The 26,592-nt window shown below is 36.1% G+C and overlaps 1 protein-coding gene across 1 annotated transcript in view; it reads left to right on the forward strand.

Moving 5' to 3' along the window:
- Positions 1–26,592, forward strand: part of SYN2 (synapsin II) — a 192,623-nt gene that overhangs the window by 59,793 nt on the left and 106,238 nt on the right. The window contains exons 2-4 of the mRNA XM_069769785.1: positions 14,063–14,120; positions 16,538–16,629; positions 20,574–20,730. Of these exons, the coding sequence (XP_069625886.1) occupies positions 14,063–14,120; positions 16,538–16,629; positions 20,574–20,730 (307 nt within the window). The remainder of the gene's footprint in view (positions 1–14,062; positions 14,121–16,537; positions 16,630–20,573; positions 20,731–26,592) is intronic.

A 26,592-nucleotide genomic window follows, 5' to 3' on the forward strand; every position in this document is an offset into this window, starting at 1 on the left:
CTTGTATTCATTTACGAGCACAAGATTGCAACTTTTCTTTCTCACTAGCCCTACCTGTCAGATGGTCAGCTTGATCTGAGAGCTGTGTACCAGCCTTTACTGTTACATTCAGTAATGGGGACCACAAGCTAACAGAGTCTCAAGTTGTAGGTGTAGCCTACCATTTTCCCTTCTTCCACATGTGACGCAACTTTATGCGTGAGATTTTCTGTGCTGGGAGAAGGAAAACTTTAGGGAATCTAATCTAGTTGTTATTATTTTTAGTAAATAATTATGCCCTTTTTTTCTAAATTTCTTTTTAGATATTTCAGTCTCTCAAACTGAGGTAAAATGTAAAAGCAAAAGGAGTTGGGAGCTTTTGGCCATTGCCAGCACTATACCCATGTATCTTGTGAAAAGCTGCGCTATAGCATGGGTTGTGATAAGTTAATTGGCTTTATTTTAATCTAAGGTACAACTGAGAAAATGCTTCAGCTATTTCTTCTCCCTCAGAAATTTTGTAGAAGCAGAATTAGAGTTCACAATAGGTAGCAATAGTAAATAGATGGAAATTACTGTTCAAATTACTTTCAGTTGCTCCAACTTTATTTACAGCGATTAATATTTAAGTTTAAAATTAAACCACCGTTACTTTTTAATGAGTACTTTTTGACTGACAAATGGGTAAGTACTCCAAACTTAAAAAAAAAAAAAAAAAATTCCCTCTGAAGTCTTGATTTTCTGGAGCTTCAGTTCACAGCGAAGTGTGCCCAGGAGATGGCACTGCGTGACCAAACTGGAGGTGCGAACCGGCTCCCGAGAGATGGCACTTTCTGCAGCAGCTCCCAGGCACTTACTGAGATGCCTGGGATGCCTTACTACAGAAACACAGGCATCGTAGAAATTAATCTCGGTTTGTTTTGCTTTCTTTTTCCAGCAAAGTAGTGAAGGTGGGCATCCTAATGAAGTTAAATGAAATTGCAGAAGATACAAAATAACGTAAAAAGAAGTAGAATTTTTGTCTCAAGTAATCCCGATTGAATGGACAGAATTTGAAACAGATTTAAAAGAAATACCCATAATCATGACAGTCTTTATTAAAAGTCAGTAAGATTGATTTTGATTGCCCTTACATCTTGATGAAGGAATCTGTCCCTATTTACTACATACTGTTAGTGCATGTTATGACTATATTATCAGAAAGTGAGATCCACTAATAAGAAATCTTAAAAAACAAAAAAAAATAAAACCAAACATAAGATTCCACCTGTAACTCAACAGTGTGAATTTCTTTTGAATTACCTGCTGGGCAATGGAATGTGGCAAGCAGTTCATGAGAATGGAGAAACTCGGACTACAGGAGCTTAAAATGAAGTTACTGAACATAATGCTCATCAGGTTTCTTGCTGATTGCTATGGAAAATCAATGTTACAGAAAATAAAGTTATAAAAACTACTGGGGATAAGAATGAACTTCTGAAGTGGATCAAAGATAGAAAGGACCAAAGATAGAAAACACTGACTTCAAAGGAGTCAGAAATATTTTGCTGATTTGCTTTAAAATAATTAATAGCCATGTTTGCAAATCCTGGTGAATTTTCTCTTGATTGTGCCATTAGGAGTTTAGGAATTACTTGCTCATTTTGTTTTGTTCTGTTTTTGCTTTTTTTTCCTAGTTCACAACTGAAAAAAAGAAGGATTTTTAGAAGAAACTGGCAGTCTGCCACTATGTGGGAGTTTGATACGAGAGTTGTCTCAAAGCAATCACTGATATAACTGCAGACAAATTTGTGTTGATGCAGTAGCGAACTCGAATGAGTGTAGCAGCCTTTCTTTTTTAAGCAAATTAAACTTGCAAGATGGATATCCTGGGTCTCTAAGTCTGAAAGGTTTTCACCACATCCTGGATTTTTGTCCCAACAGGTCTTATTGTAGAATAATCAAGAAAATATTCTTACTCTGAATGCTGTTATTTGTTCATGTTTTGTTTACTCATCAGGATGATCATCCTTGCCCAAAGTCATAAATTCACTAGCAAAAATATTTACCAGTAACTAGCTGCAGATTTTGGGTCTTACGTAACAAGGACTTGCACATGCCTGCTATTTCGATCTTTGCCAAATGGCAGTATCTTCATGGGAAAAGTACTCCCGTCTTTTTCTCTAACGACTCCCATCCAAATGAATCAGTGGCATGGACTGCAGACTTGTGGTTGCCCAAGGATCCATTAGTGGAGAGGTGACTAGTAGCATAAGCTAGCCACTTCCCATTAGGGACTGAAGTGGGTGGGTGTAGCCCACAAAATGACATGGGGCTGGATTCAGTTCATCTCTTGGGCATCCTTGACTAACATGCTGTATTGTTGCCAACTAAATTTAAAGCAGTCTTTCCACCCTACAGCTCCTAGAGGGGAGATCTGCTCAAATCTCTTGAGATTTTGGAACAACCTCTGCTATTGTATGCAAAAGAGAACCGGTCCTATTCTCACCCCTATAGGCACTGGGGGAATGAATCCCATAGATGTGACTTGTTCAGTTTTGAAATTATTACAACTATTGCTATGCGTTAATATGTGTCAAAAGAGACTGCTGTTTGCATCTTAATTGTTTCATGTCTGTTACACTACCATTTTGGGGGGAGCGAATCTCATATTTGACAGCATTTAGTTGTGCCAAAAATAAAAAAGACCATGCTCATCTGGGAAGGGGAATAGATGTTGGAACAGAGTTCCGTGTTCAGCGGTTGCCTCAGCTCCTCACAGCTGTGAGGTACTGCCAGTCAGCCAGGGCTCTGGGCTGCTGGGGGGCTTGCAACACAGCCTCATCAGGAGATTTCTCCTCAAAAGATTGGCACGCTGCTGGATTACAAAATGCCAAATTTGAGGTGCAGTATACTATTACATATTGCTGAATTCCAGAGCTGAATGTGACCCGAGTGTAATGCAGGCCTTGCATGGAGCAGCCCGTGCAGCTGTACTGCAAACACTTGGAGCAGTGTGGGACTTGTTTGATTCCAGTGTTAGTTAAGCACTAAAAACTCAGATCACTTCTGTTTTACACATAATGAGGAAGGTGTGAGCAATTGTGGGATTTTGTATTTTTGTAATGCATAGTTAGACCAAAATGAATGTATCACTCACGGGGTTGGTTTTTTTTTTTAATTTGGCTCCTAATTAGATGCACTATAAACAAATAAAGTGTTTGCACAACTGCCTACAAAGATCCAAACCTGTCAGACACTACCTTAATGAAAGTTATCGTCAGGTATCCTGGTCATGTTTCTCATCTTTAATGATTTCCCCTTTGTCACAACGTCCCTGAGGACTTGTGGTACGTTTTGTGTTACAGATCCCAATGTACTTTACCTGACCTCTAGTTTTATGGACTGATCCAGTGCAAGAATTTTTAAAGCCTTTATTCCCAAGGTCAGCCTCACCTGGGGAAGGAGTGGGTAATGCTTCCAGTCTAGTGCATTAGTTGTGGTGTCAGTTTACTGTAGAGAAAAATATCATACACTAACTTCAGCAGTACCAGAAAATTCTGTTATTCTTTAATCCATAGTGGGAAGCTGAAAATCCTCAGGAACATAGGCTCTTAGTTACTTGGCTTTTTAGAGAATATTAAAATCAATAAACCAAACATGGATATTTTAAGTACAGACAAGACTATATGTGAATATAGTTTGAAGTATAATATCAAAATACAGGGTGGTTAGTTTAGTTTTATAACATACTTGGGAAGCTTAATTCTGAGCAGAAGAGACTATTCCTTTTAGTGAAAGGGATAGATTATTGCTAAAAGATATTCCTTGCTGTATTTTCAGAAGAACCCATTTATACACGTTTTGCTGGAGTTAATAGACAAGTACTATATTTTGTCTTTGCTAATGTAGTATCCTGTTTGAAAAAAATGTCTAGTGGTGATTTCTTAGGATAAAAGTACCAGTATGTCTGAAAGTATGACCAGAGAAGGAATATGTGGAAGAACCCTAGAAGTGGCAAAATGGTAATTTGCTATACCATTCCATGTGTTTCCCTGCAGAACATGGCATAAAATGTGGTTAAAAAAAAAAGGGGGGGGGTGGGGTGAAAAAGTGATATAGGCAAAATTATTTTCTATTTTCTTGGTATCCGTTTGTACTGAGAATTGCCAGTATAATGTGTTTCCAATGGCTGTTGGAACCTGAGTGTCTTGAAGCAATTGGTTTTTCATGGCAGCATTCTAGACCTTCCTCCAAAGCTAGTGGGTAGATAAAATGCATGTTTCTGAAGCTCATTCTTCCATAATAATTGATAAATTAATATTTTTGTTCTGCTGAGCACAGTGCATGAAATCCTTCTTTCCTTGGCGGGGAATTGCCTTGGAGGTACGACCCAGCTTTCTGATACACTGGGAATTTTATTTAGAGTCGGAGGAGGCTGTCATGAAGCCAGTGGAAACTGAGTGTGTGTATATGCATGCATGTGTGTGAGGGAGAAAAAAAAAACCCTTAATAATATTGATTAATTCAACTTGAAATAGGAAAGGAGTATAGAAAGCATTCGCAATTGCCATTCATTTAATCCATGTTGATGTCAGTGATTAATTTCCTTGTGGGTTTTTGCTAACAGTGCGTTAAATAGAGACTGTTTGTACTATTGCTGTTGATATGCTTTTTCTAGTAGATGTAGAACTATTTACAAGTTAGGTTCATGCTACATGTCATGCATAACATGCATCATTCAGCACAAGCCTACAGCTAACTTCATGATATTGAAGTATTTCCACTGTTTTCAGCCAGCTCCTGCTTATGACTGCTACCTGGCCCCTGCTATTCTTTTAAAGAGGGGTTGATACCAGTGCAGCTACCTTAAAGCCAGTAAAGCCAGAAAGATGACCATGGATCTATACTCATCTGTGATTGGAAACAATTTTTTAGCCAATCTGATATACGTTTCTTTCTACAGAAGAGGGCAGCAAAAGCCATATACTCTTTCTTTGCTGCCTCTGAAGATGCTAAACCAAGTTACTTAAGTAGACCTATGAAGACTAGGTTTTCTGATTGATCTGCTCAGAGAAACAGGGCAGCACATGACTGTCATAAGTATAAGCATAAAAGTGTAAGTTCCAGTTGCATGAAAAAACCCTGAAACATCAAAGACTGTTTTACACCAGTTATTTGGGGTCTTTATTCAAATAGGGCCTCTAGCATTCCTGTAATGTGAAGCTAGTGATAGAATTGGAAGAGGCTCCAGACCTACGTGATGGAGGTGAAAGGATTTCTGAGCCAAAGATCAAAGCAATTGCTGATGCGTGAAAAATCTTTTTATCCTTCACTCATTTAAATCTAGTTCAGTATTGGTGGGGCCATGGAATTATTGCTGCAAGGGTGTGAAATGCTTGTGGGGGTCCCTTTGGAAGAAAATACTCAAACTCGCCCGTACCATCACTGCCATTCTCTGTATATAGATATATGTATATCTCTAATAAGATATTCTGGCACTTATGGCAATCCTCTCTTCTCCCATTACCCCATGTTTCCCCTGGGTCTTGTCCCTGTGTGGGGCTGAAGATTTAAGGTTTGACATTAAGACTGAAGGTTTGATGTTGTACTTAATCTGGTTTAGCTACAAGCTGTTGCTGAATGGTGTGCACTGTCTCTCCCACTTTCTCTGCAGACATGCATGACTTGCACGCTTCCCCCTCTTTCTTACCTGATGTTGACTAGTTTGTTAGAATCTCATCTACAGGATAAGCGCAGAGGGGAACTAGCTGGAGAGGTTTTTAAGATATAGTTTCTATATAAAGTGCAGGATCCGGAAAGGTGAAAATTCAAACAATGTGATAGCCCAGCATATTATATATTAAGTATCACCTTGTAATGTCTCCAGGCGTAAATGATGCAAATTTTCTCACCTCAGAGTCACACATCTTGCTTAGAGGTATTTAAAATGCCTTAGAGAATTCAGTATCAATAGAAAAACTAAAATGCAGATCAATTTCTCCTGAATAGTTTATTGATAATGTGGATTCAGTCTCAAAGATTCTTTCACTCCATGCTGTTTTTTATGGTGTTTAGATGTTGTCAGAAATTACCTTCTGTTAGTGCAAAGTTTTTTAGGCTCACTATTTTCTTTAGCACAGTAGGAAAAAAAGTAAACTAAAATATCTCTAGATGCTATTTCCAGATGGTTTGGTTTCTTCTGTCATAAACTAATCACCAGGGACTGCATTGTGTGACACTTGTGCCACTTATTCAAGATAATTTAGAGTGCCTTACTTTCTAAACAGTAGAATTGCTCATTAACTGTTTGTACTACTTTGTCATCAACAGAATGAGAAGTTGGGAAGAATGGATGACTTGGTAGGGAGACTTGGAAATGACAGGCTTAACTTTGTTACTTTAGCCTGAAATATTATTGCATTGGCTATAGTAGATAAGATTAAGAAACTTAGAGCAACTGATGCAGAATATGCAGGTTTGAGTCTCACAGCACTAAGAACCATTAAAACCTTCATCAGCATTTAGAACAGTAATATTTCTTAATTTGGGTGGTGATGTTTTCCTGTATAAAAGTTGGGACTTTTTGTTCATCTCATGAGTACAAAATATTTTTATGAACCTAACCATGGGAAAGTGTAGTAGTTGTTCTAATGAGTCTAACAGATTTGGAAAAGGTTATTATAATATGTTGCATCATGTATGAGGTCTTCTAGTGATGAGGGAAGGAACATTTAAAAATACTTTCATTTGTCATCTAATTTTTTTAAAAAAGCCCACAGAAATTACATTGTGACTTGCACAGAAGTAATGGGCTAATGGTAAATATTACATAATTGGAGGTGTGGGATTTTGAGACATTACCAGAAAGACAGACTAATGTTTGGTCATGAAAGAGTACTTGTTTCACCTTAAGTGGGCAGAAAATTAGGCATTTTCAGTAAAGCATGCTGTTCAAAAGACCCAGAAAATTTAAGCTCAAATGAGAGATTCAAGAGTAGGAGGCATTTTCTTCTTGATTAGATCTCTGTTGAAAACACTGTATTCAGGCACAGAGCAGAGTAACAAATAGAACAGTTCCTGATTTAAAAAAAAAAAAAAAAAAAAAAAAAGATGGTTCTTGGGCTGGAAGATCTGTGCTGTGAAAGAATAAAATGGCTCTATTTTGTTTAAATAATCAGAGTAAAGGAGAGAACATTCTGATATATGCCAAGGGGATAGGATAATTTGTTGAAAAAGAAAAGGCTAGTAATAAATCAGGAGAAAAAACCTGGGATTGCATCAGAGATTGTGGAAGCCTCTGAAGGTACCACATATAAAGCTGTTCTGAAAAAAACCCCTTTCTAGCAAGGGGGATATGCAGCACAGAAAGGAAGAGAGAATAATTGCTGCTTAATAAGCTTGCATTCTTTATTTCTAGATTGTTTATGCTTTCTTTTTTAATATGCTTTTAGAGCTGAATCCCTTTGGGCAGCTTCTGTACCGTCTGGGCAGGAAAACCATCCCCTGAAAAGTGTTTACTCTCTGCTTTTTCATGAGTTCAGCCATCACGGGTAGAGGGACCGGGGAAGGGTGTGACGGTTCAGTGCCTCTGCAGAGCAAAGGCTGCGTGCAGGAGCTCTGCTTTTTAAGCACATGTTTAACAACGTTCTTTGCTCCAAGTTACAAAAGTCAGAGAAGGAAAGCCTTGTACCAGAGGAGAGGTGTTTCCTGCGGGTGTTTTCTACTGCCCTGTTAAGTTTGAACTGCTCGGGTAGCTGTGCTTTCATGGCCCTCAATAAAACTGGGCAGATCAGTGATGAAGAAATCCTGTAGCTTGATAGAATTATCCATGTGATAAGTTCCAATATTAGGCCATCTGGGATGACTCTGTCACGTGCTAATATACACTAGGACTGTAAGTGCTTGGTTTTGTTCCTGGTAGTTCTCTTTCCATATGTTACGATTGACAAGATTGGTATAGGAGTAGTCGAGACAGTGATTTCAGGTAAAGATATGCAGTGAAGACTGAGACATAGCACCAGTGGAAACAATATGATATTAAAAAAAAAAAAAAAAAGGCCATGTTGTGCCATTCGGCACAGAAGAAGATGTTCAGAAATCATTTCTATTGTGACGTCAGTAGATTAAATAATAGGCTAAAATGCAATTGTTTACATGTACCTTATTGACCAAAGCTAGCACTTTTTTTTTTTTCTATGAACAGTATATTTTCCCCTTCAAAAGGCTAGGCTATGACTTAGAATGAAGAACATCATTAATTGTGTCCTGCCTGTCATACTGGGAAAAAAATGTTTTTATGAAGTTAATCAAGTTTCAGTTAGGGTTTCTGTGAATTGTCAGATCACACAGTGAATAACTGGAAAGAGCAATCCATGCCTCCTTGCCATTACAGTGCTTCCGTTGAATATGACATTTCATCAGACTGAGTGATTAACAGCAAAACTTAACTGGCCTGATAGAAGTGTCAGCTATGGAACCTGTTAATGTAAGCTGTGCTATTTCAGAGCCAGTAAAATGTGCTGCTGTTCTAATGCACAGGCTCCTGGTGATGGAGATTATCATTAATCTAATGAAATCCAACTCAGCAGGGAGAGCTACTAAAACTAAGTGTCACGCGTTTGATAGGTTCTATCACTTCTTTTGTGGTGATGGTCTGCTTCTTTGAAGACAATTTCTGTATGAAGTAATAGCTTGAGAAAACATAACTGTTTCGTGTGAGAGTGAAATACTGGTTGGGTAAAGTGCCGACACTGTAACTTTACAGTGCAGAAGTAAAAAAAGAATATGTTTTAAATCCAAAGAGGTCTTTGCAGAATCTGAGTAACACTTTTAAGAGTATCAAGGTCTTTGAGTCAGGTTTTAAATAGGATATTTTATTTTTTTATAACAGTCTCTTATCAGTCTCTTATTGCAGAAACGTGGAACAAGTGAATAAAAGAAAGTCTGTAAAACAGTGTGTTTACAGTATTCTTAATAACTTCTATTTACTCACAATAGCATCACTGTAGCAGTTCGAAATGATGCTTTTTATTAGCTAGGCTGATTGGTTGGAAGTCAGTATAGCAAACGTTGATACTATCAGACAGTTGCAGAGCCTGTTGATGTTGATATATTTCCACTGGTTTCATTAGATCATGTATTAGGTCACATAAAATGCAAATACTGTGTAAATCTTATCATATGCTTACTTTCGATGACAGTTTCTTATGGTTTTCATATATTTACAAAACTCTGCATAACAGTCCTCAGCATCTGGAAGAAGTAATAATCTTACACCTTTAAAGGGCAGCTTCATGATACGTACATGATCATGATTTTAAGCCATTATTTCTTTGGCAGATTCTTTTGATTTCATATTGAAAACAAATATGTTTACAAAACTGCTTTCTGAAAAACCATGTACTTAAAATGTGTCTAGATTATATCTCTGAAATGTTAATTCTTAATACATACAATTTCATTAGATTGTTCAATGCTTTTTCATGGGACAGTTGACAAAGTTACCAAATGTATTATGCTAGTGTTCCATATTTTTTAGCACTCTGTTACTGGATCACCTAGCAGTGCAAATGGGATACTGATGACATCTTAGACACAGTCATATTTCCATTAAATTAATAGAAAATACTGACTGCTGGAGGTAGATTGACTATTCCTGATTCAACATGTAATTAGAGCAGTGCATGCAAACCATAGTTTTTCTGGTACAAAAACTTGGAGACTAAATCTACTTCTTTTTTTTTTTTAAGTAATTAGTTATTTCTAACCAGATTTGAACTTGAAGACTGAGTTTGCGTTCTCTTTTCATTTCTTTTCATTTTCTATTCTGTCACTGAGGCTAGCATACCAGACTTTAAGTTCGTGGAAGTCTGGCTGGTTCTGTGTCAGTAGTATGCCAAAATATTTACATGCATATGGCAATTCCAGTGAACCGGTTATTTGAGACTACTATGCGTGTGTGTGTGTATATATATATATATATATATATGTACGTTACCTTTCTTGAAGTGAATTATGCTAGCTGTTTATAAACGTTGACAGTCTGCGGTTCGTGTACTCTAGAGGGTGCTACTGATCTAAACGATGAACAAACTTTTGCCCTGTTGTAGTAAACTGGAACTATAATTATTTTTGAGCATACAATCTTCTTATTGATAGGATCAGTAATTAGTTCGCAGTTCACTGTACAGATATGCCCAGAAATCAGTGTTCAAATGGAACTGAATCCTGTGCGCTTTATGTTATTCGTAGAGAAATCGGACTACAAGTGCTGCATTCAATTGACCGGTGCAAATTGCAGTGTTCAAGGCTATGCAGGGCTGTGAAAATAGACTTACACACATGAGCAGTGGTTTGCAGGACTGGACCCCACATGTTTGCTGGATGCGTGCTTTTGACTTTAATAAAGACTGTTGCTGATAAGCTCATCATCACAGTGTTAAAGAATGCAAATTGAAGTAGTGTAAACTTGTTGTATGTTAGCAAATGATTTTCCTGTTCATTTTGCTGCCAATCAAAAGTAGCACCAGTTTTAATACTTAGTTCATTTATATGAAATGAAACCACAATGAAACCACATCAGTTTCATGGCATAGTAAGATACTGTGGCAATGTGTGTAGATGCTATGTAGTTTAAGATGGAAATATTGCAGGTCTTTTTTACATATTTGAAACCCTCTTAGTGATTACTACTTCATTCATTGTCCTTGCCAAAGTTCTGTAAGTAGTATGAGTTTGTATTAGGCTGCATCTATGGCAACTGTGTATCTATAGTTGTTTAATTTTAAATGTGCAAGGTTTTTATCCAGAAAATGAATTGCGAAGCAAAAAATGCATAGATATTTCACATATTTTGATAAGATTCTGACTGTAAGAGGTCATGCTGGTAACTCCAATAGGTGACATTCATATTAGTAGCTGTCCATTTTGTCTACATTTAGGCTTTGGAAAGGAACTGTTTACACAGTGAGTTTCAGATGAAAATGGTACTGCTTTGTTTCTTTCTCTTCCCTACATACAATGCAAGAAATCATCAGCAGTGGGCAGCCAAATGTTACTTGAATTGGGGCATATTGGTTTTGTTAACTTTACTCATGCTGACAGCTAACCTCACACTCTTCTCAAATGCCTTGCCTAGAGACCCTGTCCTTGAAAACATTACTTCCTTTCTACAGAGGTGCTCCGAGAGTTAATATACAGGTATTCCATGCTCAGTACTGAGAGTAATAAGGCGTAACAGGAATTTCAAACTAGAATTCAGTGGAATTCTGTAAATCAATAACACCAAAGAATTTTGTTCCCCATCTCCCCTCAGTAAAAAAAAAATACTAATTTAAGCACGTAATGAATGTCTTTATGATAGGATTGCACATTTCTCATATTGCAAATAGGAAATAATTCAAGCAGGGTGTGACTGTATTTCCTAAGTACAGTAAATAACATGAAAACTAGGTTCTATTTCACAGCAAACTCATGCTAAGAATTTCTTAGAGTTTGTTCTGAAGTGACCGAGTCATGACTTTTTGTTGCAAGTTATTTTTTAGAGATATCAAGATAAATTCTTGCAGTTTGTAGCTCGATATTTGGAGAATATTATTGAAAATGACCCATTTTTATAAAAGTTGTTGGTTAAAGCTACTTTGAAATTAAGTCTCTCTAAATGTCGCATTTGTTTTCAAGCCTCAGATTGCTTCACTTTAGTACTTACTATTACTGTGTATTTTCAAAGCTGAAGTCATTTGTTGAAATGTAAATCATGCCAGGTTCAGTTGTTTAGAGGTTGCCTCATCTAATTGACGTTTAAGGAGACAGACTGAATTTAAAGGAATAGCATCTCACATTAACTAACATTTTGAGTATATTCCAATATGTGCAATAGACTTAGCGCTAAAGAATTGAAAAGCCTCTCTTTTGGTCTTTGTGATTTCCTGGTTCGATTTCCTCTCATAAAGATAAAGATGTAATCAGTTGCTGATATTTGTTAGGGTAAGTGTTGTGGGAGGTTTAATCTCTATACATGTTCAAGTTACCATTCAGCTTTGAAGAAGCTGACTATTACTCTAAGCTTATTTTTCAGTGTTCAAGAGGCAGCTTTACTATATAACATTTATTGTGTTGTGTAGCCAACATAATTCTATTTAAATTAAATTTGTGTTATGCGATGTCCAATAATGCCTTTACATCACCTGTTGCTGCATCAGAAATAAAATCTGGGGGCTCATCCTGTTCCCACTAAAATTCAACAATAACATTACTGTTAAATTCATAGGGATCAGAATTGGAGTTTTAAATATTTTTCAAAGTGGTAAATCTTAGTTTTTCAAAGAGACATTTAAGCTGTCTGTTGTTACAAATTGGTTGCTTTTCTCCTGAGGAAGATGTGGTGTTATCTCTGAACATGAGACCTTCCTCTCCGGTCTGGCTTTTGTGAACTTCTCCCAGGGTAATACTGATGTCCTTGGTTTTCCTGCAGCTATTAGATTAACATGGTCCAGCTGATGCTTCAACATAAACAGCGTTATAAAACTTAATCTGTGTCCAGACATCTTCAAAGTTTTCATATTCATGTGGAAGTTCAGAACAAATCTGGAAAGAAAAAGAAGTGATTAATAGTGTTTCTTTGTTAGACTTGTGATACAGTATATTTAACTTCTACTTTTGTTATTGACAAAAACATTTGATAACATTATCCTGAATATGCATCTCCTGTAATAAAATAATAGATTTCAAATGTCATATTTCATACATATTTATTACAAGTAAACAGTAGAAACCAGTAATGCAAATGCTGTCTTCATTATTGCCTTCTTACCAGTTGTGTATTTGTACAGAATTAGTTGTTGGGCAATATTTTAGTATACCATTTCAGTATAAACACTTTCTTTGCTTGCTACCATCCGTTATCCATAATACCTAAGATATCCTAAAGAAATATGTAGCTTAAGGCAGTGTTTTCAGTTGATTATTATGAAGTTTGGTTCCTCCACTACTGAAACCAATGGTGAAACTCTTCTGGACCTCACTGGGAAAAGGATTTTCCAAAAGCAATAATTAATTGTTTTAATATGTATTATATACATTACTTTCACTGATGAGGTAGAGTTAGCTTAATATAATAGCATTTTGTCAGGTGCTGAAAATGGACAAAGTTTTCGTTTGGTTTCTTTTAACACTTGAGAAGATTGTCTATGGTGTTCTCTTTTTCGATTGTGCAACAGATTTTTGTTTGCGTATAACAGAAGTGGGAAATGTGCTCTAAGCTTTGTCTTGAGCAAAGGAGGTGCAGAGAAAGACCAATACCATATCCCTTTTTCAGCTTCAGATTGTTAGAGTAATTCCCTTTTACTAAGAGATTTTTTTATTTTTTTTAAATTCCCATTTACTCCAAAGCAGATACATGCTGCCTAAGGCATACAACTGATAGACTCCTAGAAAAAATGTCTGCTTGTTAGGCCTGGGAGACTGGATCGTTGAATTCAGTTCTGTTTTATCACAGCAATCCTGGTATATAATAATTAGTCATAAACTCTCCTTCAGATTAATGACATTGTCTCAAGTTATAGTCTAGAAAAAGCAAAACTGATTAGTAAATCGGGCACTTGCAAATTTGGTGACAACAGTCTCCAGTACCTCTGATACTTTCTTTAAAAACAATATAAAGTTTCTAAGCATAGTGTTCCAATAAACCAGTTTTTCTAAGTAAACTAAGTGGATAAAAATTAACATGAGTGGTTGTTAGGATGTTGTTCACATTGATATGAATTTCCACTGGCATTGTTGACTTTAATGAGAGCAGGATTGTATCATTTTAGTGGTACTCATTTTATATTAATATCTAATTGTGAAATATGTATTTCAGTATACTTTAGTATACATTTTAATGTTGAAAATCACATTATGCTTTTTATCACAAAATACTGCATGATGGGATGTTAAGAATACAAGGATGTCAAAGGAAAGAGAATTGTGTATGTGTAGTAGGTAGATTCAATTAGTATATTGCGTATTTTCAAGACACTGAAGGCCATACAGGAAGGTTTTATGTAGCTACTGATTACAGATACATATATCCTTGATTTTCTCTCTCCCTTTTTTCCTGCAGGGCCAAGGCTTTTCGTGGAAAAAAGGTCCATGGAGAATATGACATAAAGGTTGAACAGGTAACTGAATTACTTAATCTGAATGTTATTTTTATATTTGTGTATTTATGCAAATACATATATATGTATAAATACGTACCTCCCTGAAGGCATTTAAAAGATGTGTAGATGTGGTGCTTAGGGCACATGGTTTAGCGGTGAATTTGGTAGTGTTATGTTAACGGTTGGACTCAATGACCTTAAGGGTCTTTTCCAACCTAAATGATTCTGTATGCATGTATGTATAGATAGATACATAGTCCTTTGTGCTTCAAAAAAACCTTACAAGTAGAACCCTCAATGATTTAGTTATGTTTCATTCTAATGTGGCTCTTTTTAGAGGATTCTGACTAGAATTTGCACAACATTAAAAACCTGTCGTATTCAAACGTTGTTGCTTAGAGACTGAATTTCCCAGACGCTTCATGAATTACATGTTGCATTTCTGTATCACTAATTTCTTCACTTAAGAATATACATACACTCAGGTTGCAGTGCTAGCATGTGGGGGTTTTAAAGAAAGCACTGAATAAATATGGAGATATAATTCAGGGTGCATTGGAATCGCAGCTATTTTATTTGAGCTAGATATCCAAAATTAGGGAAGTAAATAATTCTTTTCACTGCTTTTCAATCTTGAATTCTATAAAGAGATGCTACGGTAAGAAGCTTCAGTACTTAAACTGAATTGTTTTGCCATTGGAATTTCAAAGAGTGAGGGAAAATTACTGCTAGCTGTGTGGATTCAACTTATTTAAATTCACTGTAATAGTACAACATCTAGCTTTGCTCCATTCTTCACACCACTGGATATCTGCTGATGTTCTTGGCTTGGAAACATGGAAAGCTTTGCCAGGGATCTTCAAGAGTATTGAGGGAGAAACAGGAAAAAGAACACAAGCTATTTTGTCCCAAAATACCATTCACACCTAGATCTGACCATGGAGCTGACATCACTCACACTGTCTCTTTAATATTAACAGAAGCTCGGTGTAAGCCTACAATTTCTTTCCTGTGGTCTCTTGTAGGACCAGAACCACCTTTAATCAGTAAGAGACTGGAAGTTTCTGAACCCTACTCATCACTTAGTAACACGTCAACACTGTGACAATTGTATACAGGTTTATTAACTACTTTAGTGTTCTTTTGCTAATAACAGAGAGCATTGTTTTATTTTTATACTACTTAGAGCAACCTGTCTACCACATACAATGTTTTCTGTCATGTACTAAGCTTTTAAACTACAAAATCTATATTGTGAATCCCTGTAATTGTTTAATATGATTTATTAATTGGAGAGATCAGTTGCCAATCCCAGATTAAATAGATTTTAAATGATTCTTTAACATTGTCAGCACTTATACAAATATTTCAATCTCTCACCATCTGCACTGTTTTTACAATAATCTTAAAACTGCCCCTTGTGTTTAGAACATTGTAACACTGATCCTAGAAAGTATATAAACGTATGGGATTTAGTGAAGAGACCTCCATGCTTGAAATCAAGCACATACTTAAGCTATTGAGTTGGAACGGTGGTTACAGTAGTCAACACTTGCCTTAACTGAACACTAAATTCTGAAAGCCTTACACAGATTTTTCTTAGGAAGACTTTCAGTGATACCATTTTTCAAGAGGAGACTAATGAGAATTCTGACACTCTCTATTCTGTATTAGTGTCCGGGATAGCAAAGACGCTTTTATTTATCCACTAGAAGACAGCTGGCTGCATTTCAATTATTCTGCTGTGTAATGTTATTGTAAAGTGCCTTGAGACTCTAAGCTGATGAAAGACTGTGGATAAATGAAAAACATCCTGTCCTTTCCTTTCAAATAACTGTAGATTCAGAGTATGGAAGTGATTCCTTTTAAATTCCACATTTCCAGTGTGAGAAGATACTTTGAAAAAGGTCTTTATTTGTGAATTTTGCCAGTCAATTGTTTATTAGCACCAGATCTTTTAAAAAGAAGAGTAAATGCACATAAAGGAAATAGAAAGGAGTAAAGTATATGAAGAGACACTAAATGCTATAAGAAAATAATTTATCATAGTTATTTTAACATTACTTTTATACTGTTTTCTTCAAAACCTCACGCAATTTTTGTTGAGTCTGTATTAATCTCTGTGGTAACACCATACAAAGCAAAAATTTAATCTCTATACTTCTGTGCAGACATGAATGAGGAAATATACTTCCTACTTGCCCCCCCAGTCCTTTTTCATGAAGTTTTTTTACTTTTTGCTTTCTTGGTATTAGAATTTATTCAAATGTGATGTGTCATACGTGGCAAATACTATTGGATTAATATCCTCTTAGTGCTTATTATATTCCAAATGTATATTGTCAGCAGTTTGGATACTAAAACTTAAAAGAAGGGATTTAGGTAAATAAAGGTAAAATAAACCAGACTGACTAATGTGAGTCTTCTTTTCATAGGCAGAATTTTCAGAAATCAACTTGATAGCCCACGCTGATGGCAATTATGCAGTAGATATCCAAGTATTTCGAAATGGCACTAAAGTTGTCAGGTAAGAAAAACTAAATAGAATAACAGCAAAAAGCAATAAATGGCATAATATATGCATGTAGAAAGTACTGAATGATTTTTTGGTATATGTGTGATAGGGATTTTGACTGATGCAGCGCACCTCGGTCATTGGCATGAAAAGTAGGAAATAAAGTATCTGATCAGTGCAGTAAGTTCTGTTTGTGACAGGAAGGAAATCTCTCAACATTTTGATCACGTGAAAGATGGATTTGATTAAGATGGGAATGAAGTCTTGTATAAAGAATATATGATTGTGAGTTAGGGTTATTGATTTAGGTCTTGTCTTTGCCTCAAAAATAAAGACAGTCTTGGTGATTTTGTGCATGCCAGACTTTTCCAGAGGAGCAGTGTTTATTTCCAGTGTTGAATATTTTCTGCTGCAACAGGCCAAGTCATAGCACTTCTCTCAGGATAGTTACTGGAATATCACTGTCTGTTTGAAAGATTTCAGTTTAAAAGCCTGAGATTTCCCAATAGGCTGTTTTGTCCAAAAAGGATTATTCCAACTGAAGGGAGAGTAATTTTACCATTTATTTCAATGAGGATGTCAACAGCCTTCTAAATGTAAGGGAAGAAAACAGGGGTAAGTCTGGGCAAAGTAAAAGCTGAAGTGAGTATTAGCAAAATTATTTCAGGCAGTCCTATATTTTATGTAATTTGTGAGAATTACTCCTATTTTGACTAGTGCAGTTAAGTGTGAGTTAAGTGTAGCAGTTGTTTGGCTGAACAATTGCATTCAGAAAGGTACATCAAGCCACTCACAGTGACCTGGTAATTTACTGCTTATGTTTATCTTTAGGCAAGAGTAAGAGTTCAGGAAGCTGGACAGCATACAGCATGTCTTGTATCTTTGTGCTTTTGCACAACATCTGTCCAAATAAAAGATTTGAAAATTTCTACTCATTCATGTAAAGAAAATCAGGAAAAGAAATGTTGAAAATATGTTTACTTTATGCTTTAAAATTCACAACTGTTTAATCTCTTGTGTGTTCTAAAAATACTGCAGCTTAATACAACAACCACTTATGCCAAATCCACAAGATTATTTCCTTAGAGGAGTAAGAGATTTGATTTTTTTAGTTGAGTTTTTTTTGTTGTTGTTGGGTTGTTTTTGTTTGGTTTTTTTTCCCCTAAGGATAGAAGTTTTGGAGCCAGAAAATCTTGATCACTGCTCCTTAGTGGCTTTTCTGTAGAGAGTTTTCCAAACAGACCAAAAATATTGAGGCCAAGTTAGCATCAAAACATGTCAATACTTAATGTGAGCTGGGAACCTCCAGAAAACAGCGTCTACAAAGATGGATATTTGCAGTTTATGAGAAAACTTGGTAAAACTGCTGCTTATGTTAAGAAACAAGAGAAATCTTGTTGTGTCATCTGATAACTCTGATAATGAGATGACAAAGGATTTTATAAAATTATGAGTTTTATGGGTAATTTATTTAACCAAATAGAACTACCTGAAGTTGATAAATTTCACTCAAATCTGTGTGAGATATCTGCATATGTGTGCATGCTTTCTGGTGTGAGAAGCATATGCAGGCATGATGGGAGAGCAGTTCTCTGTTTCTGTGATAACTTCTCTGGAGATACAGAATATTTTTGAAAAACAAAAGCATTTCCTATAGATGTTCTGTATCTTCACAGAAGTCCTAGTCTTTATGTTGCTTTAAGCCTAGTCGGTTTGTGAAATTTATTGCCTGAAGCTTGGAATATGCTTCTTGTGTCACTAAGGAATGCAGAGATACTGATGGATATTATTTTACAGGTTCAACTGATAAGAAACTTCATTTGAAATCCAACATTAAATATGGGTCAGACAATAGGATGTGTGGCATATTCCTTTGTTTCTGTCTGTCTCAACTATCAAGAGAGATGGGAGAAACTGCTGGTCCCAGTAGTATCAAAGTTCATATTGAATATGGACTATAAGCATATTACTAAAAAGGCATAAACACCTGAATACTGAGATGAGAAGTCTTATGTGTTATTAATGTGAGGTCCGAAGTGACCTTGTATCATAGATTTGTGAGCAAAATATTAGTTAGTAAAATCATACAAATTTCAATGACAACATTTTGCTGCCTTAGTTTGGGAGGAAAAAACTGTGTAACAGGCACCTGCTTGTTTCATTTTTGTGAATGAAAATCAAACCATAAAAAATGATATCTCATGTTACATAATGCTGAGATTTTGGATCTTACAAATGCTTGAGCCAAGATTAAATTTTTTCTCATGACCTTCTTTTGTATACACAATCATTCTGTCCAGTGGTAATTACAGAACTGGAACAATTATGTAAATGTCCCTTTGAGGAGTTTTTGCAAAGCAAAATATATAATTAAATAACATTCTTCCAGTTCCCCAGTTGTTTCATTAAATCAGTATTTTAAAGGACACTTTCTATTCTTTACTTTTAATTAAAAACACAGTGCTGTCTTTGAGATGGTGTATAATCCCCTTAGCACTATTTTAAATGATAGAGCATAGCATGTTTAAATGATAGAGAGGGTCTCTTTCTTTCACTGAGTGGTCTGCAATTTTGATTAAGGCATCATTAGTCCTCTAAGTATTACACTCATGCCATGCTAGTAAATTGAATTTCCTTGTTTCAAACACTTGGCACACCACCATGAAACCTAGATCACAAATTCTCAGAACTATGCTGCAAATATTTTTTTTGGAAACTTGTTTAAAGCCAAGAATTTCTTTACAAGTTTTGATCACTGGTCTGCAGTGCCATTTTAATGACTCTTGACAGCAAATCTTTATAATGCTGCTTTTGCCAAATCATGCATTACATCTGAAAGCCAGCTTAAGAATCCAGCTAATATACTTTGACTACTGCATTCAGGTTGGAATCTTAAAACTGCAAAGCAATTTTGACATGAATTTTAATTGTTTTGGTTTTACTTTGTTTTACTGGAGTGAGATTTCTGAATCATTCTGTAATCTTTGGCATTTTTCACTCCAGTATACAGCTTATATTTATTCAAGGCATGTAAATAATTACACTAATTTACTACACTAATTTAATTTACCCTGCAGTTATGCCTCTTTGAGGAGGTTGATAGCTTCACGCTAGTCAGTGTTTTTTTCCACCTATAAAATTTGAATACAGAAGAGAATCTTCAACAGTCAAATTTAGGAGCAAATTGACCTGGTACTGGTGGCTCTGTCCTGTTGCATTATGTCTTCTGTTTTCCAGAACCTTCTTCAGTAACTAAGTGTCAGGGTTTTAGTAATGTGAAGATGGTGTCAGACTGGTCTCAAAGGTGTATGGTGATAGGATAAGAAGCCACAGAGGTTGCAACAGGGGAAATCCTTATTAGGCACAAGAGAGAAAGAGGAAAAAAAAGTGCAGCTCTAAGTTTAGAAATTCATTTTGACAAGCGTCTTGATCAAAAGTTGAATTGTGATTATCTCCAATTATGGTATGATTCCTTTTGTGACCAATGGGGTTGCTTCATCTCTTACTGTCTTTAAAACAGTTTGACAATATTTGTGGGAAAAAAAATTGTTCCCAAGAAGCTTAAGTTTCTGGCAGAGATATTTGCCTGCTTTGCTTTTGATTGTCATTGCTCAGGAACTGGTGTACATAAACTAAGAACATACTCAGAGTTTATATATATGGTTTGTCTTTCAGTAGGAAAACAAGCTGAAAAGCCATGATAATTTGTCTCTTCTCTTAATGGGGTCACATTACTGACTGGATGCTGATGTTTTCTGAACAGCAGTTAAGAAATGATACAGTACAGATTTTCATAAAGTCATAATAATTCTGTCTTGTAGCATTTACCTTTGGTTTGAGTGTTCTTTTAGTACTTCTTTATCCGTCAGCTAGGTGTTTTTCCCTTTTAAGATTTTGCTGTTGAAGGAAAAGCAATTTGATCATTGACTATTAGCAATGTGTCTTTTTCTTGCTAGGTCATTCAGGCCTGATTTTGTCCTTGTTCGACAACACTCATTCAGTATGGCAGAAAATGAAGATTTCCGTAACTTGATCATTGGAATGCAGTACGCAGGCATCCCTAGCGTCAACTCCCTGGAATCGATCTATAACTTCTGTGACAAACCGTGGGTGGTAAGTGATGTACCAAGAAGTTCTTCTGGTGCAAAACCAGTTCGTTTGCTTCTTTAGTTCCCTTTCATGAATATTGAGTATCAAACTGCAAAGTCACTTAGCAGAGCAGTGAAGCAATAGTGAAAGGAATAAAAAGTAAACTAAGAAGTTTAAATCATTTTTTCAAAGAGCCAGTGTAGGCAGCATGGAGACAGAGAGAGAAAAATATTTGTAGTACAAATAATGAAATAAGCGAGGGAACTAACGGAAAGCCTGTCCACTGCTAACATACTTCCTCAAGTGAGGAAAGTGTGTTTATTCACAATTTGTCTGGGAAAAGCAAGCTGAGAATATTTTTCATATTTGTGGTTTTGAACATAATTTAAACAGACTTTTAGCCAGTGTTCCCCTCACGCCTGTGAAATTTTTGGGACTATGCTTTAGCAAGGAAATCTGAAGCTATTAGTTTCCTCATTTGAAAGCTCTTTTCATAATCCTGTGCATATGGGGTAGGAGTTAGTCTTTTCAGTACATCTAGAGTAATGAGGTACAGTGGAGAATCACTGATATTGCCAGTTTTAATGTAGAATCCAGTTCAGTTTTTCATCATTTTTTGGTGATCTTTTTGGTTCATAGAGAACTAAACGTTAGTAGCAACAAGTTAAAATGTGGTGCTGTGAAAGATGATTACGAATGGTGCAGTCACTGTTCCTATAATAGATATATTCAGTAGTCCAAAACCCAATGAAACTTTAAAGAATACCACTTGTTATAAATAGCCAAAGCTTCATAATTTTTTCCTCTGATGTCTGGGTGAGAAAAGAATAGTTGTCAGTATTTTTCACATCAAAGGAAATTTTACTGTAATACTTTTTATTGCATTGAAGATGTCTATTTTTTCACACTTACTATGAAAATCTCTCCAAAAAGTTGTCAGCAGATTTTAACATATACCTCTTGCGGCTAATTTTATTACACTTCTATGTTGCAGTAAACTACAGTGGGGAATAAGCAATTGATAGAGCGTTTATAACTTCTCAGAATACATATTGTACATTGCTGAATCCATTATTTTAATACATTACATTTTCTATGCTGTGTGACATTTCTTAATGCTTTGATTCATTGTATGCAATAAAGCTGGGTGGAGAAACAATAACAGTAGTATTTATATGCAATAATGATGCAATAAAAAGTAAATTAATAATTCCTCCTTCTAATGTTCTTCTGGTGGCATTAGAGTTGTGGCTGTTCTTCCACCAAACTGATAAAGGTATTTCTTACAAATGGTCTTGTGGCACATAAAATTTCTGTGCTAATTTTTCACTCGTAAAATAATAACTGGGAGTAACTGGGAGTTGTAGGAATATTTACTGTAACAACTGGAAGACTAGCAAAAGCAAAATATAAGGTTATGTGTGTAAAAGAATTAAGTCATGTTGCATATCTTTTTTTGTTCCATACAATGCACCTCGCAAACAAATAATAAAGTATTACGTTTATAAGGTCTTATTTGAATTTAGAGTTAAAATAATTTAAATATAGTCTTGAATTATGGTAGAGCTTTTTGAGGGTGTGACATAACAGTTCATGATGAAATGCCTGTCCTCTGAATTGCCATATCTGTATCTTTGTTTTTTGCAAAAATTCTCATTTCGGCTGAAATTTGTGTAGTTTGCCTCAGCCTAGATAAGAATGAAATTAAAATACTTTTCACCTGATCTTATTTTATTTGACTATAGAGAAGAATGATATTTTTTTCCCTTTGAGATTTTCTACCTTGCCACTTCTGCATCTGTCAGCCAAGATGTTTTTTTTGAAATACTCAAATTTTGCACAGCCTCACAAGAGTCCATTTCACATCTCTTAGATATTTCCTCTCAGAAATAAATATTCTAGAGAAATTTTACTGTCAGACAGGTCTCCTGCTTCAAACTAGCTTCTCTGATGTTTTAGTTATCTTCTGTAGTTCCCTGAAGTTGTTTTAATTAAGGTGCACAATAGAGCAGGGCCTGAGCGTATGCCCCGCGCTGCGAGTCCATGGACAGTGAGGTGGCGTAGGCAGCATTCGTGCGGTGGCACTTCTGCTTTAGCTGGATCCTACTTAGGGGTGTGGACTTTTAATTTGAGCACAAAAATAGTTTCTGTACAAACATAAGGGGGTTGTTTGGGCATTTAACTTGGAATATCCTGACTTCTGTTCTTTGTGGTGGTGGGAGATGTAGAGGCAACCACAATCATCCCAGAGCATCATGAAAACTTCATCAGATTTGGGAAAGCTAAATACTGGAGGAAGTCACGCAAACCTGTTTCAACCCATGCCCAGAATAAATACTCTGAGGGTAAAAATCTATCAGTGCTTTGATTCAGCCAATTTCATGAATGTTCAAATAATGCAACAGAAATCTGGGACTGTTGGTTTTGCTAATACTATCTTCTAGCTTGTTCAATTACACCTAACTCGTACGTGCTACCCTGCCTACGTGAAATCCCTGCCATAAACTGTAGTCTAGTTTTGGATGCCTTGGGGTGCGCTGCCCAGTCTGTTGCTGCATGCTGGCATTAAGCATAAAACCCATTGATGCCCATGCCGTGCTCCTAGATGTACTTTAGGCCAGGGAATCAAGCAGTGTTCCCCACTGTTAAAATGACGGATCTTTAAGTTGAAGTGATACAAACTTAGTTAAACTGTAACTAGAAAAAACTAGCAGAATTATTCTGCAAGTTCCTTGATCGGAAACCAGCTCAACATTTACAGCACTGACTAAAAGTATTGAACCACCTGCCAGTCTAATCTCTTATATACAGAACTTGATGATTGGGTGAAACTGAAATTGTATGTTTGCAGTTAAGACCATTTTCTTATTTAAATTTGTCTTTTTCATCATGGCTTAAATACTAGAATACACTCTAATTACGATTACATTTTATATTATTTGTCATCTTAACATTCATATAAAAAGAAAAGTAGGTTCCACTTCATACACATAAGTATCTTTTCATAAAGTACATCTTACTGTCAGAAAGAATTTCAGAAAGCACATTCAGCAGTCATGGGTGTCCACGTCAGTTTTGTAGTAGTGCAAGTAAGCAAGCATGTGCTTCGATGTACCATCGATTAGCCCCCTTTCTTCATAGCATGTAAAGGATGCCTTTCTGGACAATTCCTTTGTTAACACAGATGACCTGATATTTGTATGAAAACTGTTTCTATAAAAATTGCAAGTTCAAAAAGCCTTACGAGAAATTAGAAAGCAGAACTCTAGATAAAGCCATAAGTAACAACCTTTATTAATTCATGAGAAGTAGATTGAGTTTCCTGCAGGTAAAACTTGAGTGGCAGAAGTGAACTGCAATTTCTCTAACAGCAGGCAAAGGAATAGGGTGTCCAATGGAATGGACCTTTAAGGGATGAAAAAATTTGAATTAGTCATGGACAATTGATCTTACTTACATCAGTGTAAAATCAGTAGTATAGAATTGCTAGGAGAGGAAGTCACTAAGGTTAGACTAGTTGTAAAAGTGTGAGAGTTAGAATCCAACATAAAAGGTTTTTGTTTTTTAAATTACTGTTCTTCAAAGTATTAGGTCATTGCTTTTTTTTTTTAAGAACATACAGCTCCAGATGCACAACATCTCTCTTCAACCCTGAGGGCAGACTGATACCCTGCATTAGAGACTGAAGCACCTGCCCTTAATTTTTCAGCAGAACTCTTTTTGTACTGTGTCTGCAGACAAACATGGTTTTCTATGCCTTTGCCAATAGACAGTCAGCAAATGTGTATTTGATCTGAGGTATATTATTGAAAGATGGGGGTGTGGTGGGAAGATGGCCAGGAACATACTAAAAACATTTCTGAAAAGAAGTCTTAAAGCTTGTGTTTTCCAGGACATATATAGTTCCTTCGAATGCATGTCAAAAGTTCAAAGAAGCATATAACCCTTTGAAAAGTTGGGATGCTTGCAACCATGGCAAAGAAAATATTGAAAGGAATGTGTGTGGTGAAATGTTTGCATACTGAAATATGTTAATGATTTGGGATTATTACAGTGCTCCTGTTATTTCACTTCTGTGATAATACTTACTACCTACCTCATGAAAAATTCATGATCCTGGCTTGTGAGATGGATTTCACTTAAATGCTAGTAAGAATGTCAGAAAGCTACTTACCTAGGGGGAAAGCATAAGTTTTATAAATAAAGACTAAGTTCTTTATTACTGAGTGCATGCAGAGCTGTGGAGGAACTGTTTTAAGGTTCATGCCCTCTCTTACTACGCTGGAATGTTTCATTGCATTGTCATGTTGCGAAGTAATAGTTTTGTGCATGACTTGTCCCATTCAAATGAGACAAAAATTTTACGTAGTTAAATTTACAGTTACATGAAGTTAAGGTGAGGCAAAAATCTATACTTTCCTTGTTGGATTCATGATCCATCTTATAATTTTACTCATGTCTAATGGTGCACAGAACCTGTTGTAAAGCATTTATGAAAGTTCTATAATAGTAAAAAGAAAAAAGAGCATAATTAATTACCCCAAGTTATGATTTGATGTTATTTAAAGTAACAATCTGGATATTTTATTATCTCTCTTTTCCTTTAGAAAATGTCATTCAAGAAATAAGTGAGACATTCCTTAACTGAGGCTTATGAGATTGTATGTAATCTTTCTGATAGTACATGATGTAGGTAAGTGAAGTAATTGCAGAGGCCGGAAGTAACTTGAAAATGTGATGATAATGACGGTGCTCGGTAAAATAGGTAAAATCTCATGCTTATGATTCAGACTGGGGAAATAATATTTAAAAAAAAAAAATCTAATTTTTCCAGTGTATTGGGTTGAAGTTTTAAAAAATTTCTTCTGTCCCACATGTATCCTTTTGCATACTTCCTGTTAAGATTTACATGAAATTTGCATGCTTAAGTGTTTACATCAATGGAACCCTGCTCTTGATTTTAGCTTCGGTTGCAAATACTGGGGATAGGGGTGCAGTCTTGGAATACCACAGATTATTAGCTCTTCACTCATACTGTGTATAGCAGATTGCGAGTAAGTGGAATTATGCAGTGAGGTAGAGTTAATTGGAGTACAGGGAACCTGTAGACTCTGACTTACTTGTCAGGGACTGCAAGGTTCAATGTCTATGGCTGCTATAGATAGAACACTTTATTTCAGTTAAACCTGGACTGTGACATACTAATTACATGCATTATAGTATCTGGATTGCTACTTCTAGGTTCCGATAGTGATAAGCATTTCAACACTGCAGAGATTACAGAATTGCTGCAATTGTATAGACGAAGTGTATATGACTGAAGAGAAAGAAAATTCTCATAAAATCAGTCCAATTCCACGATAGCAGTTCTGGTTTCTTTACTGCAGAGGGAAAACAGCAGCATCTGTAGCTGGCCACAGATCTGTTCTCCTGTTAGTGTGCCTTGGGAGGCTACGTAACAGTGGTTGGTACAGAAGGCTTCAAGGATCTACTGAGACTTTAATTACACTTTTACTCTGGTGAAGGAGATGGCACAACCTACAATGTAATAATGGGTCTCCAAAAAAACCTTTGTGAGCACTGTGACCTTAGTTAGCTGTTGCCATGCTGGTGGAAGAGTCTGTATTTAGCTTGAACTACTGACTCGATGTAGTTGGGGAGGGGATGTAGAAAGCCCACCGCAGTGTGTCAAGTTACGGCATAGCTGTAGCAGCTTGTGAAGAGACGTCTGTCACTGCGTGGATGGGAAAGCTGGGTGCTGAGCAGGCTTGGCCTCAAGTGAAGTCAACTCTGTTGGCATAGTGACAAACTGCTCTATCGGTCCAGTAATGTGGGAAATAAAGGAAAAAAGTGGGAACTGTTTTCTGGTCAAAAGTTGGCAGAGTG

Source organism: Haliaeetus albicilla, chromosome 24 (assembly GCF_947461875.1).
Source record: "Haliaeetus albicilla chromosome 24, bHalAlb1.1, whole genome shotgun sequence".
Taxonomy (NCBI): Eukaryota; Metazoa; Chordata; class Aves; order Accipitriformes; family Accipitridae; genus Haliaeetus; species Haliaeetus albicilla.